The sequence below is a fragment of the Gekko japonicus genome, unplaced genomic scaffold (assembly GCF_001447785.1).
Source record: "Gekko japonicus isolate JY-2015 unplaced genomic scaffold, Gekko_japonicus_V1.1 scaffold542, whole genome shotgun sequence".
Lineage (NCBI taxonomy): Eukaryota > Metazoa > Chordata > Lepidosauria > Squamata > Gekkonidae > Gekko > Gekko japonicus.
Window position 1 is genome coordinate 98,352 of NW_015163104.1, and position 16,451 is coordinate 114,802.

At 49.2% G+C, this 16,451-nt stretch overlaps 1 protein-coding gene across 1 annotated transcript in view; it reads left to right on the plus strand.

Annotated features, from left to right (window-relative positions):
* LOC107106581 (zinc finger and SCAN domain-containing protein 31-like) overlaps positions 1-6,699 on the plus strand; it is a 14,301-nt gene extending 7,602 nt beyond the window's left edge. The window contains exons 2-4 of the mRNA XM_015406761.1: positions 771-892; positions 2,785-2,850; positions 5,799-6,699. Of these exons, the coding sequence (XP_015262247.1) occupies positions 771-892; positions 2,785-2,850; positions 5,799-6,607 (997 nt within the window). The 3' untranslated portion in view covers positions 6,608-6,699. The remainder of the gene's footprint in view (positions 1-770; positions 893-2,784; positions 2,851-5,798) is intronic.
* The last annotated feature ends 9,752 nt before the right edge of the window (positions 6,700-16,451 follow it).

Below are 16,451 nucleotides of genomic sequence, written 5' to 3' on the forward strand. Positions count from 1 at the left end.
CACCCACCCACCCCCCGTGTCTCCTTCATCAAGGAGAACCTATCATCTCTGTTTCTAATTGGATGCACTATTGGAGAGTAAATACATTTAGCAGGCACAGAAGGAGAGTCTTTCACAACTGCAGGGAGAGTGATCCTTGATACGTGATGAGGGGTCTGGCCTGTAGAAAAGAGCAAGAGTCCAGCAGCACCTTGAAGACTAACATAAGAACATAAGAAGAGCCCTGCTAAGTCAGACCCCAGTATCCATCGAGTCCAGCCTCCTGTCCCACACAGCAGTCAACCAGTTGCTCTGGTTGGCCAACGACAGGCCTTCCCCTGAGGGTGCCTCCAGGCTCTGGGGTACAGAAGATGTAGTGCCTCTGAATGCGGAGGTTCCCCTCAGCCACCATGGCTAGTAGCCACTGATAGACTTATCTTTTATGAATCTATCTAATACTCTTTTAAAGCTGTCAATTCCTGTGACTATCGCTACATCTGCCCTTTTTTACACGCCCAGGGAAATGCTGATTGCCACTTTGGGGTCAGGAAGCAATTTTTCTCGGGGCCACTTTGGGCAGGGATCCTGGAAGGGGGGGGTTGCCCTCTTCTGGGCATAGTTCAGGGGTCACGGGGGGTGGGAGGAGGTATTTGTGAATTCCCTGCATTGTGCAGGGGGTTGGACTAGATGACCCTGGAGGTCCCTTCCAACTCTATGATTCTGTGAGTCTATGATTGTTTATCCAGCGACAGGTTCTGTCAGCCGGGGATGTTACTCTCTTTCCAGGGACTGATGAACGTCAAGGAGGCAGGTGTGGCTGTCCGTGTGATCGAACAGAGCCCGACCGAACTTGGCCCAAGGACCATGTTTTGGCAAGTCCTACAGGAGGACAGGGAGAATGTAGATTCTTTGGGTAAGGTTGTCTTTCTGCTCACTACAGACAATCCGGTATACATCTCTGTCTCTGTTAGAACCGATTCAGGTGGGGTAGCCATGTTGGTCTGAAGCAGCAGAATAAAGTTTGAGTCCAGTGGGGCACCTTTAAGACTAACAAAGTTTAATCCTGGGTAGAAGCTTTCGTGTGTACGCACGCTTCTTCAGAAGTGTAAAGTGTGAAGACATGTGCCTGCATGAAAGCTTATACCTTGAATTAAACTCTGTTAGAACTGAACACGCATGAAGCTGCCTTATACTGAATCAGACCTTTGGTCCATCACAGTCAGGATTGTCTACTCAGACTGGCAGCAGCTCTCCGGGGTCTCAGGCAGAGGTCTTTCACATGTCCCTAGATTCTTTGACTGGAAATGTTGGGGTCTTCTGAACCTGAGACCTTCTTCATGCCAAGCAGAGGCTCTACCACTGAGCCATGGGCTTTCCCCAAATAGCGGATCCAACTAAAGTTTCCATCTCCTGAATCAGACCCAGGGCTCTTTTTGTAGAAAAAGCCCAGCAGGAACTCATTAGCATAACAGGCCATACCCAGCAGCAGGAACTCATTAGCATATTAGGCCACACCCATGACAGCACAGCTCATTAGCAACTGAGGCCACACCCCCGTGTTACCAGAAGTGTGGTCATCCAGCCACACCCACCTTTTGCTTCTTATTCTGTTTACCTTGTTTGTTGTCAAAACCCAGGGCTTTTTTTGGAGCAGGAACTCCTTTGCATGTTAGGCCACACACCTCTAATGTAGCCAATCCTAATGAGTTCCTGTTGTTGGGTGTGGCCTATTATGCTAATGAGTTCCTGCTGGACGTGGCCAATTTGGGAGCCAGCCGGAACTCCGTTCCTGTGCGCTCCTGCCCAAAAATAGCCCTGATCAGACCACAGGTCCATCAAGGTCAATTCTGTCTACTCAGACCGGCAGTGGCTCTCCAGGATCTCAGGCTGAGATCTTTCTCATCACCCTATTGACAGGTTCTTTAACTGGAGATGGCTGGGGATTGAACCTGGGGCCTTCTGCACCCCAAGCAGATGCTCTGCCAGTGAGCCACAGCCCCTCCCCCAAAAGAGGACACTGTGTGTGCCTGTGTGTTTACATGCATAGTGTAGGAATTTGGGGGTTACCAGAATGTGCTGTTGAGTGCCAGCTTTTACTTCACCTTTCTTTCCCTTACTCCAGATTCCATCCCTCTGCTTTTGCTTCCAGAGCCGCTGAGCGTGTGGTACCCTTTGTCCCTTGCTGCAGTTGGATATATGTTGGTCAGGCATGCAGATAAGACTGAGAGGGGGGTAGGAATGCTTCTTAGCCATTATGTATGCTCAGGGCTCTTTTTGTAGAAAAACCCCAGCAGGAACTCATTAGCATAATTGGCCACACCCAACAGCAGAAACGTATTAGCATATTGGGCCACACCCCTGACAGCACAGCTCATTAGCATATGAGGCCACACCCCTGTGTTACCAGAAGTGTGCTCATCCAGCCACACCCACCTTTTGCTCCTTATTCTGTTTACCTTGTTTGTTGTCAAAACCAGGGCTTTTTTTGTAGCAGGAACTCCTTTGCATGTTAGGCCACACACCTCTAATGTAGCCAATCCTAATGAGTTTCTGCTGTTGGGTGTGGCCTATTATGCTAATGAGTTCCTGCTGGGCGTGGCCAACTCCGAAGCCAGCCGGAACTCCGTTCCTGTGCGTTCCTGCCCAAAAATAGCCCTGTATGCTTCTTAGCCATTAGAAAGTGGGACGGGGGGAATTGCAAATGTTTTGCGTGCCTCAAAGCACCAGAAATAATCCTTGTGTTCTTTTCTCTCTATGCTGAAGAGGGGCTTTTGGTTCCTAAGCCTGACCTCCTTTCCCATCCAGAAAAAGAGGATGTGATGTGCATCCAGTTTCCGGAGGAGAGAGAGAGACGCACGGGCCGAGGCTCAGGTAAGGAGAGGGTATGGTACTTCTGTCATGCGAAGAAGCCTCGCCCTGCTTTTCTGAGAACGCAAGAACGTAAGTGAAGCCAATGTTGGATCAGGCCAATGGCCCATCCAGTCCAACACTCTGTGTCACACAGTGGCCAGAAATACCAGGTATACAAAAAGTGAACAGTAATAATATACATAGTAACAGAAAAATGACGGTGATCTCCAGAATGTCTTGCCGTTTCGAAGGTAGATCTTCTTCCGAACAGAGATGTGAGACAAATACTGTCTCTCAGTAATTCATTTCATTACAATACCAATAGCCCATGGTAGGCTCCATTAGATATTACAGCTATTATGAACATTAAAAATCTTCATTGGTATCCTTGAAATGTCACCAGAGGAAATGAATTACTGAGAGACAGTATTTGTCTCACATCTCTGTTCGGAAGAAGATCTCCCTTCGAAAGGGCAAGACATTCCGGAGATTACCGTAGTTTTTCTATTATTATGTATATTACTACTGTTCACTTTTTGTATAATTGATTTCTTTAAAGAAATTTATTAAGCGTCACTTTTTCACAGTTCTTTTTGGTTTTCGTATTGTCTTATGACTGTGCCAATCATTTTGACATCAAAAATACCAGGTGCCATCAGGAGGTCCAGCAGCGCGGCCAGGACACTAGAAGCCCTCCCACTGATGCACCCCCCCAAGCACCAAGAATACAGAGCATCCCTTGCCCCAGACAGAGTGTTCCCTCTGTACCTTGTGGCTAACAGCCACTCATGGACCTCTGCTCCATATGCTTATCTAATACCCTCTTGAAGCCGTCCATGCTTGTAGCCACCACCACTTTCTGTGGCAAGGAATGCCATGTGTTAATGACTCTTTGGGTGAAGAAGTAATTCCTGGTATCTCTTCTAAGCCTACTGTTCCTTAATTTCATTGAGTGGCCATGAGTTCTTGTATTGTGAGAAAGGGAGAAAAGGACTTCTTTCCCAAAAAAAACTTCTCTATACCAAGCATAATTTTGTAAACCTCGATCATGTCACCCCTCAATTGTCATTTCTCCAAGCTAAAGAGCGTAACCTCTTTAACCAGTTTGGTGTAGTGGTTAAGAGCACGGACTCTAATCTGGGAGAACCGGGTTTGATTCCCCACTCCTCCACTTGCACCTGCTGATGTGACCTTGGGTCAGTCACAAGCTCTGGCACAGCTGTCCTTGAAAAAGAGCAGTTTCTCTCAGCCCCACCCACCTCACAGGGTGTCTGTCGTGGAGAGGGGGAAGGGAAAGGAGTTTGTAAGCCGCTCTGAGACTCCAAGTGAAGGGCGGGGTATAAATCCAATCTCCTCCTCCTCCTCCTCCTCCTCCTCTTTCTTCATAGGGAAAATCTTCAATCCCTTTAATCATTTTAGTTGCCCTTTCCCAATGCTGTAATATCTTTTTAAAGGTGCAGTGACCAGAACTGTACACAGCATTCCAAGTGAGGCTGCACCATAGATTGATGCAGGGGCATTATGATACTGGCTGATTTGTTTTCTCTTTAATGGGGACCCAACGCAACATGCAACAGTGTGGTCTCTTGTTCCATTTTATCCCACAACCTTGTGAGGTAGGTTAGGCTGAGAGTTTGTGACTGGCCCAAGGTCACCCAGTGAGCTTCCGTGGCAGAATGGTGATTCAGACCAAGGTCTCCCAGTTCCTAGTCCAACACTCTTAACTATTATCCCAAACTGGCTCTCTTCTTTGGAATCAGGTCATCCCTACCCCACCCCAAACCAGGCTCTGGTTAGGGTGGGTGGGAGCAAGGGGAACTAACTCTGGTTGTACACATCTGCAGGGCTCTTTTTGTAGAAAAAGCCCAGCAGGAACTCATTAGCATAATAGGCCACACCCAACAGCAAAACTCATTAGCATATTAGGCCACACCCTGACAGCACCGCTCATTAGCACATTAGGCCACACCCACATGTTACCAGAAGCGTGATCATCCAGCCACACCCACCTTTTGCTTGTTATTCTGTTTACCTTGTTTGTTGTCAAAACCCAGGGCCTTTTTTTGTAGCAGGAACTCCTTTGCATGTTAGGCCACACACCCCTAATGTAGCCAATCCTAATGAGTTTCTGCTGTTGGGTGTGGCCTGTTATGCTAATGAGTCCCTGCTGGGCGTGGCCAACTCGGGAGCCAGCCGGAACTCCATTCCTGTGCGTTCCTGCCCCAAAATAGCCCTGCACATCTGCATCTTTAGTCCTAGAATTGACTAGAGCCTTTTCCACTGCAGCTCCTGCTCTGTGGAATGAAACTGCCTTATACTGAATCAGGCCTTTGGTCCGTCAAAGTCAGTATTGTCTACTCAGACTGGCAGCAGCTCTCCAGGGTCTCAGGCAGAGCTCTTTCACATCACCTCCTACCTGATCCTTTTAACTGGAGTTGCTGGGGATTGAACCTGGGACCTTCCGCATGCCAAGCAGATGACCTACCACTGAGCCATGGCCCCTCCCTGAGGGATCCCTGAGGACGTGGGTGGGGAATGGAATGGTTCTTTGAAATATATTTTGTGTGTTTGCCATGGTTAACTTCTGGTGACCCCTCCTGGGGGCTTGGACGTTTTTCAGACGCCTGCCTCTGCGTCCCACCTCTGGTATTCCTTGGAGGTTGCCCTTCCAAGTACTTACCAGAGTCAGTCCTGCTTAGCTTCTGAGATCTGACGAGATCGGGCTTGCCTGGCCTATCCAGGTCAGGGCGGGAATGAAATGCTTTTTTATTTGTCCAGACTTTTCGTGGAGTGTTTAGCTGCAGGTATTTGGGGGGAAAGAGGGGTTACCGTGGGTGTAATTGTGCCTTGGTAAGCTCCCTTGGGACAAAAAGGAAGGGCAGGTATACAGATTTTAATAAAAGAGGTGGGGGTGGTCTTGAAAAGAGGTGGCCGGAGCAGCAACAAAACTCTTTCCCCTGTCTCTACAGGTGGCGGGAAGGGGATTCCGCTTAAGGGAAAGAATTCACCATGTGGAGAAAGTGAGCCGGAGGATACAGTGCTGGACTTAACCAACGAGTTGGCGACGACACCGGAGATTCAAGAGCAAAGAGACAAATTCAAAAATCTGGCCGGAAGAAAGCTCGTGAAGGGAAGGGACGAGTCCAGCACGTTCACAGGGATTCGTACGGCCCCCAGTAGCAAAACCACACTGCACGAGGGTCCCAACCTGCCCTTGGCCTCTGAGTACGGGAGACGATGCCGCTACAAATCAGGACTTGTCATGATCCATGCCGGAGAGGACTCCTATGAATGCCCCGTGTGGGAGGAAGAATTCCAGCAAAACCCATACCTTCGTAACAAGCCAAGAAGCCATCCTGGAACCGGTTTCTCTGACGGGTGGAGAAACGTGCACCAAGGAGAGGCCTTGCTTCGACATCCGGCCACCTATCCGGTGGAGAACGGCTACGAGTGCTCTGAATGCGGGAAGAGCTTATCGTGCAGAAGGACGCTCAAGGCCCATAAGAGAATCCACACGGGAGAGAGACCCTACGAATGTTCGTACTGCGGGAAATTCTTCAGCCACAGCATGAACCTAAAGCGCCACCAGAAGCTTCACACCGGCGAGAGCCTCTACGAATGCCCCGAGTGCGGCAAGAACTTTTACCGGCGCGATAAATTCATCGAGCATCAGAGGATCCACACAGGGGAGAAACCTTACGGCTGTCTCCAGTGTGGGAAAAGCTTCAGCCACAGAGGGACGCTGGTCAGCCACCAGAGAATCCACATAGGGCGCTGACAGAACTTAGACGGCGAATGCTGGATTTTTTTGGTCAGAGACTCTCTGATAGGAACTCTCATCGTTACACACCTGAGAATCCCAGAAGCAGAGAGGACTTTAAAAAAACAACAACCCTGAGAGTGTCACACGAACACGTGAAGGCTCGACGAATCCTGCATTGAGCAGGGAGGGTTGGACTAGATGGCCTGTCTGGCCCCTTCCAACTCTATGATTCTAAGCTGCCTTATCCTGAATCAGACCTTTGGTCCGTCAAAGTCAGAACTGTCTACTCAGACTGGCAGTGGCTCTCCAGGGTCTCAGGCGGAGGTCTTTCGTAGCACCTCTCTACCTGATCTCTTTAACTGGAGATGCCGGGGTTTGAACCTGCGCGCCAAGCAGATGCTCTGCCAGTGAGCCACAGCCCCTCCCCTGACACCACAAGAATATTTGGCAGAGAAGAACAAAAGACCAGGGAATCACTCACAGGGTGGTGGTGGGGAGAGAATCGCTGCCCTCAGTTAGATTAAAAGGCCCGTTTAATACAGTGTGGTGTTTAGGGGTAAACTGCCTCTGTACGGGGAGGCTGTACGTATCTATCTGAGCTAACAGCTGATGACAGGACTGCCTTCCAGTGGCCTCCTCCCTGAAATCCTTTATTGTGTGAACGGGCATCTTGCGTCCCTTCCGATTTGACTAACGCTCAGTTTCCTTGGGTGTCGCTGATAATTCCAAGGGGGGGAAGTTGGTCTTTTTCTCCACACCGTTTAAAATTTTATAGTGCTTCATTGTCTCTGTGGTGTTTCTTAACTGCGGCTACCCCAATAAGTTGGATGGAGGCATGAAGGAGAGAGTAGCCCCCTGTTGCTTGTTCTCAGAAACTGATATTTAGGGGTAAACTGCCTCTGTACAGGGAGGCTGTACGTATCTATCTGAGCTAACAGCTGATGACAGGACTGCCTTCCAGTGGCCTCCTCCCTGAAATCCTTTATTGTGTGAACGGGCATCTTGCGTCTCTTCAGATTTGACTAACGCCCAGTTTCCTTGGGTGTCACTGATAATTCCAAGGGGGGAAAGTTGCTCTTTTTCTCCACACCGTTTAAAATTTTATAGTGCTTCATTGTCTCTTTCTCTGTCTCCAACAACAAAACACACACACACACACAGAGTTGTCATGGTTTCTTTCTTGGGAAAAGAAAAGGCCCCAAACCTTTCATCTTTTCCCTGCAGGGAAAGTGCTCCAAATAGGGATTGCCAATAGGCCTGGAGAAAGCTGTGCTGACCCTTGAATCCAGGCTGAATATGTGGAAAGGGGTAGCCCAAGCTTTTCGTGGGGTGAAGGTAAAGAACATCAGTGACCTGGTGCATAGCAGCCCATTAAGCTCTGATAAAAGGGATGAGAGGGGTGGTTTTTCCCCCAGAGCCAGTTTTGGTGTAGTGGTTAAGAGCACAGACTCTAATCTGGGAGAACCGGGTTTGATTCCCCACTCCTCCACATGCAGCTCCTGGTGTGACCTTGGGTCAGTCACAAGTTCTTCCAGAGCTGTTCTCTCAAGAGCAGTTTTTGGGAGAGAGCTCTCAGCCCCACCTACCCCACAGGGTGCCTGTTGTAGGGAGGGGAAGGGAAAGGAGATCATAAGCCCCTCTGAGTCTCCTCAGGTAGTGAAGGGTGGGTATAAATCCAATTTCTTCTTCTCCTCTAGGCAGCTGGCAGCTCTAGCTCCACCCCCTCAGTCACTTTGGTTGCTATTTCTGGCACCTTATTGGACTCACAAGAACTGTGCACAGTGCGCTCAATATTTCTTTAACAAAAATCGTAAAGTTATGAATATGAAAAGTACAAAAGTAATAATAATACATTAAAGTTTATAAATTCAGGTACATAAAGGTAGGAGGTGACGACGACGGGACGGTAGTGCCATTTCTCTCAACACCTAAGCTTTAATCTGTCTGAGAGATGTTCTCCTCCATTACTTGTGCAATGTAATAGGTGAAACTGTTACCAAACTCCATGTGAATTGGGCAGCTTTTCCATTGAAGTGCAATTTGTCATACATTATCAACTTCTAGACTATTGGTTAGAAGAAGACGTCTGTCGAAACGGCACTACCGTCCCGTCGTTGTCACCTCCTACCTTTATGTACCTGAATTTATAAACTTTAATGTATTATTATTACTTTTGTACTTTTCATATTCATAACTTTACGATTTTTGTTAAAGAAATATTGAGCGCACTGTGCACAGTTCTTGTGGGTTTATTTGTGCATGTCTATGGACCATGACCATATTTATTTTTGTGTACCTTGTCGGACTCTACAGTGAGCAAAGAGCCTCACACATGTATACACATGAAGCTGCCTTGTACGGAATCGGGCCCTTGGTCTATCAAGGTCAGCACTATCCACTCAGCCTGGCAGCGGCTCTTCAGGGTCTCGGGTGGAGGTCTTCCACCTCCTTTTTAACTGGAGATGCCTGTGATTGAACATGGGGCCTTCCTCATGCCAAGCAGAGGCTCTTCGACTGAGCCACAGCCCCTCCCCTAAGGGGATGGTTACGACCTCTAAATCCTTGTGGGATAGGGACCAAAGTAGTTCAGCTCCCACCCCTCCTAGCAGAGAGTCCTTGGGAGAGTGCAGTTTGTCTTGCAAAGAGTGGAGAAGCTGCATTGGCTGGAAATTACCCCTCCGCCAGAACAACTAAAAGTTCCAAGCACCCTCCTTCTTCAATGGCATCCAGTCATCCGATCCTGCAGGGGGCGCCTCACTGTGACTGGACAAGCAGAAATGTAACAGCTGCAGCTTTGGGGAGTCGGAAGGGTGGGGTTAGCTCCCCGGGCAGGCTCTAGTTTTCCATTGTGCTCCACAGTGTAATGTTACAAACCACTTTTTCTGCCATCTCCTGCATAGCTGGGCGCTTTTTAGCCTTGGACTGTAAATATATATATTTGCGTTCTCTTTAAGTGTTGCCTCCGTGGTCGTGTCACACATCAGATATTTGAGGAAGGAATGGTTCCACCACAGTCGTCTTCCGTAAGCCCCCAAGGGGGTGGAACCCATGAATCCGCCTTATACAGAATCCTTGGTACATCAAGGGCAGTCTTGTCTACTCAGACTGGCCGTGGCTCTCCCCAGGTCACCCTCTGTCACCTGAAGATCAGTTGGAATAGTGGGAGATCTCCAGCCACCACCTGGAGATTGGCAACCCTATTCCCTAAGAACATAAGAGATGCCAATGCTGAATCACGCCAATGACCCATCCAGTCCAACACTGTATCACACAGTGGCCAGAAATACCAGTGCCATCAGGAGGTCCACCAGTGGGGCCAGGACATTAGAAGCCCTCCCACTGCTGCCCCCCCCAAGCACCAATATGACAGAGCATCACTTGCCCCAGAGCCCCTATCTATACCTTGTGGCTAAGAGCCACTGATGGACCTCTGCTCCCTACCCTTGTGCGCTCTTTTTTTTGGGGGGGGCAGACAGAAAAGGCTTGTGAGGGCAAGTTGTTTGTCTTACTGCCAGTTCTGTGTGTCTCCTTGAGTCAGGAAAGTTATCCAGCCTGACAGAGAGTCAGCTGTTGCTTCTCTGCACGAGTCAGGGTTCCATGCCCTCTGCTTAGTCATATGCAGAACATGCTGACTCATCCAGAAACACAAACTACGTAGAGGTGGGGAAATCCAGAAGGGGATTCCTACTCTTTTGCACTCTAAAACTTCTTGTGTGTGGTGGATCCGAAGTGTCCTTCGAATCTAGATTCGGGAAAGGTTGGGCCTCGGGCAGACAGAAAAGGCTTGTGAGGGCAAGTTGTTTGTCTTACTGCCAGTTCTGTGTGTCTCCTTGAGTCAGGAAAGTTATCCAGCCTGACAGAGAGTCAGCTGTTGCTTCTCTGCACGAGTCAGGGTTCCATGCCCGCCGCTTAGTCATATTCAGAACATGCTGACTCGTCCAGAAACACAAACTACGTAGAGGTGGGGAAATCCAGAAGGGGATTCCTATTCTTTTGCACTCTAAAACTTCTGTGTGGTGGATCCGAACTGTCCTTCGAATCTAGATTCAGGAAAGGTTGGGCCACAGCTGTAGAAATGTTGGATCTTTGGGCTGCTCAGCAATGGTTTATTAAAAGGGCCATAGCATTGAAATCGCAGGAGGTCATAGCCCCTCTGTATACTGCCTTGGTCAGGCCGCACCTGGAGTACTGTGTGTAGTCCTGGAGGCCTCACGTCAAAAAGGATGTGGACAAAATCGAGAGGGTGCAGAAGAGGGTCTGGAGGTGATCAGGGGTCTGGAGACTGAGCCCTACGAGGAAAGGCTAAGTCAAAGGTGGAATCAGCTGCCTAGGGAGGTGGTGAGCTCCCCTTCACTGACAGCTTTCAAGAAGAGGCTGGACGAATATCTGTCAGAGATGCTTTAGGCTGGTCCTGCATTGGGCAGGGGGTTGGACTAGATGGTCTGTATGGCTCCTTCCAACTCTGTGATTCTATGAATAAGACACACGTCCTTTGAAAAAGCTTTCAAGGTTTTGCAGCTCAGTCACCTGGACAACCTGTCAGTTCTATCTGCAATTCGGACAATCTGCATGGTATCCAGAATGGGCTGCAACGTATCTCAAACATCTCTTAGCCAGGAGAAACGGGCTTGGGAAACACAGGAGGAAAGGAAATATACTGCAAATCGTAAAACCAGGCGCGACCGTGCCTACAAGCAAAGGAAACACTATTAAATGCCGACACGCTGTGCTCTCAGTGGAGTAATCTCACTAAGCAGCTTTCAAGAAGGAAATCAAATTGCATTATTAAGATTTAACAAGATAAATGACGGGATAAACGTTTTGACTTCTGCTCAAGGGAAGGAGTCTCCTCCTGCAGAGTGGCCAAGCATTGAGGAGGTGGAAGAAGAAGAAGAAGATTGGATTTATACCCCACCCTTCACTACCCAAGGGAGTCTCAGAGCGGCTTACAAACTCCTTTCCCTTCCCCTCCCCACAACAGTCACCCTGTGAGGTAGGTGAGACTGAGAGAGCTCTGACAGAAACTGCTCTGAGACAACTGTGACTGACCCAAAGTCACACCAGCAGCTGCATGTGGAGGAGTGGAAAATCAAACCTGGTCCTCCGAGATTAGAGTCTGCATTCTTAACCACTACACCAAACTGGCTCCAGGAAGCAACCAGGTGGCTCACTAAAGGAACATCCTCTCTCAATCTCCTTTCAGGGGTGTGGACGGCTGCATTCTTAAACTTCCAAGAAATTGTAATTCAGTGATGGTGAAACCCCCAGAAGTGTTTCAAACTTTTCTCTGGTGAGTAGCTATGCTGCTCTGCAGCAGGAGAACAAGATTTTTTAAATCCAGTAACAAACGAAGCTGTCTTATACTGAACCAGACTATCAGTCCATCGAGGTCAGTATTGTCTACTCAGACTGGCAGCGGCTCTCCAGGGTCTCAGGCAGACGTCTTTCCCATCACCAACTGGCCCGTCCTTTTCACTGGCCCCTCTGGTGGAACTCCTGATGGCCCTTGGGTTTTGGCCACTGTGTGACACAGAGTGTTGGACTGGATGGGCCATTGGCCTGATTCAACATTGGGTTCTCTTATGTTCTTAACTGGAGATGCCGGGGATAGAACTTGGGCTGGGACCTTCTGCATGCCAAGCAGATGCTCCACCGCAAGGAGAAGAATAAATTGGATCTGTACCCTTCCCTACCTAAAGGAATCTCAGAGTGGTTTACAATCTCCTTTCCCGTCCCCTCCCCTCTCCACAACAGACACCTTGTGAGGTAGGTGGGGCTGAGAGAGCTCTCTTAAGAACTGCCCTTGAGAGAACAGCTCTGGAAGAACTTGTGACTGACCCAAGGTCACGCCAGCAGCTGCATGTGGAGGAGTGGGGAATCAAACCTGGTTCTCCCAGATTAAAGTCCGCGCTCTTAACCACTACACCAAACAGCCTTAGACCAACAAGATTTCCAGGGTGTAAGTTTTCAAGAGTCAAACCTCCATCAAACCTCCTCAAGAGTCTCCATCAGCAAGAGCTACAGCCAGAGCAAGATTACCTGATTATTCAAACAGGTCACCTGGGAGGGAGGGGTTATTGGCCCAGTTGTGGGGTTGCAGGTGTAGCCCATCAGTAAAGGGGAAAGAATTATGTATCCCCCCCAGTGTCAAGACTAATCCCTGTCCTGGGGCATTTAAGAAACAAGTTCCCCAGTTCCTGATGTATGACTGTTGGTGTTCATGTCACCTCAGAGGAACTCTGACCCTACATATCAACATAAGAACCTAAGAAGAGCCCTGCTGGATCAGACCAGTGGTCCATCTAGTCTAGCATCCTTCTCACACAGTAGCCAACCAGTTCCTCCAGAGGACCAAGAACAGGACATAGAGGCTGAGCACTCTGGTATTACCTCCCAGCTCTGGTATTCAGAGGTTTGCAGCCCCTGAACCTGGGGGCTCCCTTTAGTACCCATGACAAGTAGCCACTGATAGACCTCTCCTCCATGAATCTGTCTAATCCTCTTCTAATGCCATCTATGCCTGTAGCCATCACTACATCCTCTGGCAGTGAATTCCAACTTTTAATCACAAGTGTAAAGAAATATTTCCTTTTTAAATAAATCTCCTTCTGTTACAAATTGCAATGTATAGTTTGAGCCTAAGTCCCCCCCTCCGACCCCTCAGGGATTTGTGTATATTGATGGAGACAGATCAACCCCTCAGGGATTTGTGTATATTGATGGAGACAGATCAAGACGGGTAGCCGTGTTAGTCTGTCTGTAGCAGCAGAAAAGAGCAAGAGTCCAGGAGCACCTTCAAGACAAACAAAATCTGCGGTAGGGGATGAGCTTTCGTGAGTCAAGGCTCACTTCTTTAGATCAGTTGTAACTCTGGGAGGTCTCCAGCCACCACCTGGAGGTTGGCAAACTAAGCCGCTGCACCCGATGAGCTCGGCTACCCCCCCCCCCCCATTTCTTCTCCACGGGCCTGGAACTCTGCAGAGCAGCATCAGCATAAAAGCCATCCAAGGTAGGGTCCTTCTAGAGTTTGTAATCCAAATTTTCCTTACCCCCACCCTCCCCCTCCCCGTGTTTGCGGGTAGAAGATGGGATGGAAAAGGCAGACTCCCCCCACCAGTGTTCCCTCTAAGCTGAGTTAGTGTGAGCTAGCTCACAGTTATTTTAGCCTCCGGCTCACACGTTTTTGTCTTCGCTCAGGAAGGATGGCTCCAGAGCAGACTCACTCGCTCACAACTTTCATGCCAGGCGCTCACAAAGTAGAATTCTTGCTCATAAGACTCCACAGCTTAGAGGGCGCATTGGTAGGCACATCAGATTAATTTCCGGCGTTCTTCCTTTTGGGGGGGGTTCTCCTCCTCCCAGGCGCTTGAGAGGTTAAAACTCTGCTCCCTGCAGCCTTTCGGAAATCGGAGAAGGGGGCGGGCATATCAAAGGGGAAGCCCTCCTCTCTCCTTGGAGGGACTTTTGTTTGGGAATGGCCGCAGGAGAGGTGAGTTAAAAGGCGGATCACTTGGGGGGGGGGGTGGATCGAGGAGAGGGAGCGCGCATACAAGCGGGTTGGAGGGAGTCGGTAGCTGTGTAGCAGCCCCCCCCCCCCAGCAAAGGAGACGGGAGGAGGTTCCTCTTCAGCTGGATTGGATCCTGGCCCCCACCCCGGAGGTCGGCAGAGGGGCTGGTTTCATTCAAAACCTGACGTCTTTCCCAGAAAGCCTTTGCCTTAACCCCTTCGTCCTCGCATCCTCCGATGGAAGGGGAAACACCGCAAAGGTGCCCCCCACCCTTAATTCCCCCTGCAGCCTCCTCTTGCAAAGTGCAATCGAGGCACGCTGGAGGGTCACAGATAAATGCATGCAAACCCATTCGCATCCGCCCGCCCCGCCGCAAAGGATCCTTCCGTCCCCGGTGAAGGGTATCTTGGCCACAGAAAGGTGTCATCCCCCTTGCATTGCAACGTATGTCTAAAACGGATTAAGGCGCCGCGCCCGTTTGAACGCAATGAAACGGCGATTCCGCTCTGGATCGGGAGCGATCGCCGGCACCATCCGATTCACGACCCGCGCAAGGCGAGGCCGGTTTTGGAGCGGCGAGGAAGGCCTGGTCTAGACGCAGACTGAGCTGGGTGAGTGGGCTGTAGTACTTCGGACTCCAGGGGGGAGAATCCTATTTTCCGTGTTCCCTGTGTAGAGAAAAATTCCCTTCGAATAAAACATAAAGTAGTCTCGGTAGCAGGAAAGCGGTGACTTAGGACTTCACGTGCTAGTTTTCTACTTACAAGGAATTATTTGTATAGAGGAACTTTGAACAACATCAGTCTCCCCCCTGCAATGTGAAGTGGTCCCGCCCATCGTACCGCCGCACCCCTCTTCCGCTCCTCTCGCAGCGGGTCGAGACCGGGTTTAAACCCCTTTGCAATCAGCGAGAATTGTGTCTGTGTTAATTGAGTGCAGGAGAGAACGAGGAAAGAGAGACTTTGAAATCCCTGTGGTTTCTTGAAGAGTTGAGCATACTTTGGCTTCAGTAAGCAAACAGAATTGAAGGCTCGTCTGTTCCCCACCCTGGAAGAATCCCCCCCCTTGCAGAATGGGTTTGTGGAACTCATTGCCACATGGAATCGTGTTAACCACTCGCATATGTGCTGTAAAACAACAACAACACTGGACTGGCTAATTAAACATAGGTATATCCTTTTTTCTCCTACCTTTAAAATTTTTATATATACGGGTATATATATGGGTAAAAATCTGTAATATATGGGTATAACAATATTGGTCTCCCTTACAGGGTTGCAGTGAGGATTACTGCAATAATGAATGGGAGGGGCTTTGAACACTCTAAAAACACTTTATGATAAGGAGTTCTGTTCTCATGTACACATCATCTCCTTTACTTCTTCCCCATTTGGATCACGCTAAGGCTGAATAACTGTCAGGCTGTCAACTGGCCTGGGGAAAAAATGTTCTGTCCCTTTAATGGAGGCTTCTCAGTTGATACCTCCATGCCATTAAAAGCTTCCCCTTCCCATTTCCATGCATTAAGTTTCTGTTAAAGGGATATATTTCTCTTGGCCAGTTGGCAACCTTTTGTAACCCTCTGAGAGCCAGTTTGGTGTAGTGGAGTGTGTGGACGCTAATCTAGGAGAACCGGGTTTGATTCCCCACTCCTCCACTTGCACCTGCTGGATGACCTTGGGCAAGCCATAGTTCTGGCACAGCTGTTCTTGAAAAAGAGCAGTTTCTGTCAAGAGCTCTCTCAGCCCCACCTACCTCACAGGGTGTCTGTTGTGGGGAGGGGGAAGGGAAAGGAGAAGGGCGGGGTATAAATCCAATCTCCTCTTCTCTTCTTCTTCTAAATTCAGCCATCCTTCCCTCCATCCATTTCATCCTCATAACAACAAGGTACTTAGGCTAAGAGTGTGACTGGCCCAAGGGCACCCAGCAAACTTCCATGGCAGAGAGAGGATTTGAACCTGGGTCTATCAGATCCTAGCTGGACGCTCTAACCACTACACCACACTGACACTAAGGTTGAATGAGCAGGTGGATCAAATTTTGGGTTGCCAACTTACTGGAAGGGAAAAAAATGGTTTGTCCATTTAATAGGTGGGATGTTACTGACCTCCATGCCTTGAAAAGCCTGAGCTGCCCATTTCCGCACATTAAGCCCCTGTTCAAGGGATGGGGCATTTTTGTTCAGGCCTGCTGGACATCTTAATCAAACCTCATTTTTAAACATAAGTGTGTCTGGTGGATACACAGGAAAGGGCCTTTTCAGTGGCAGCCCCACGGTTATGGCACGACCTCATCAGGGAGATGTGTCTGGCACTTGCACACTTTAGGAGGCAGCTGAAGATAGTTTTATT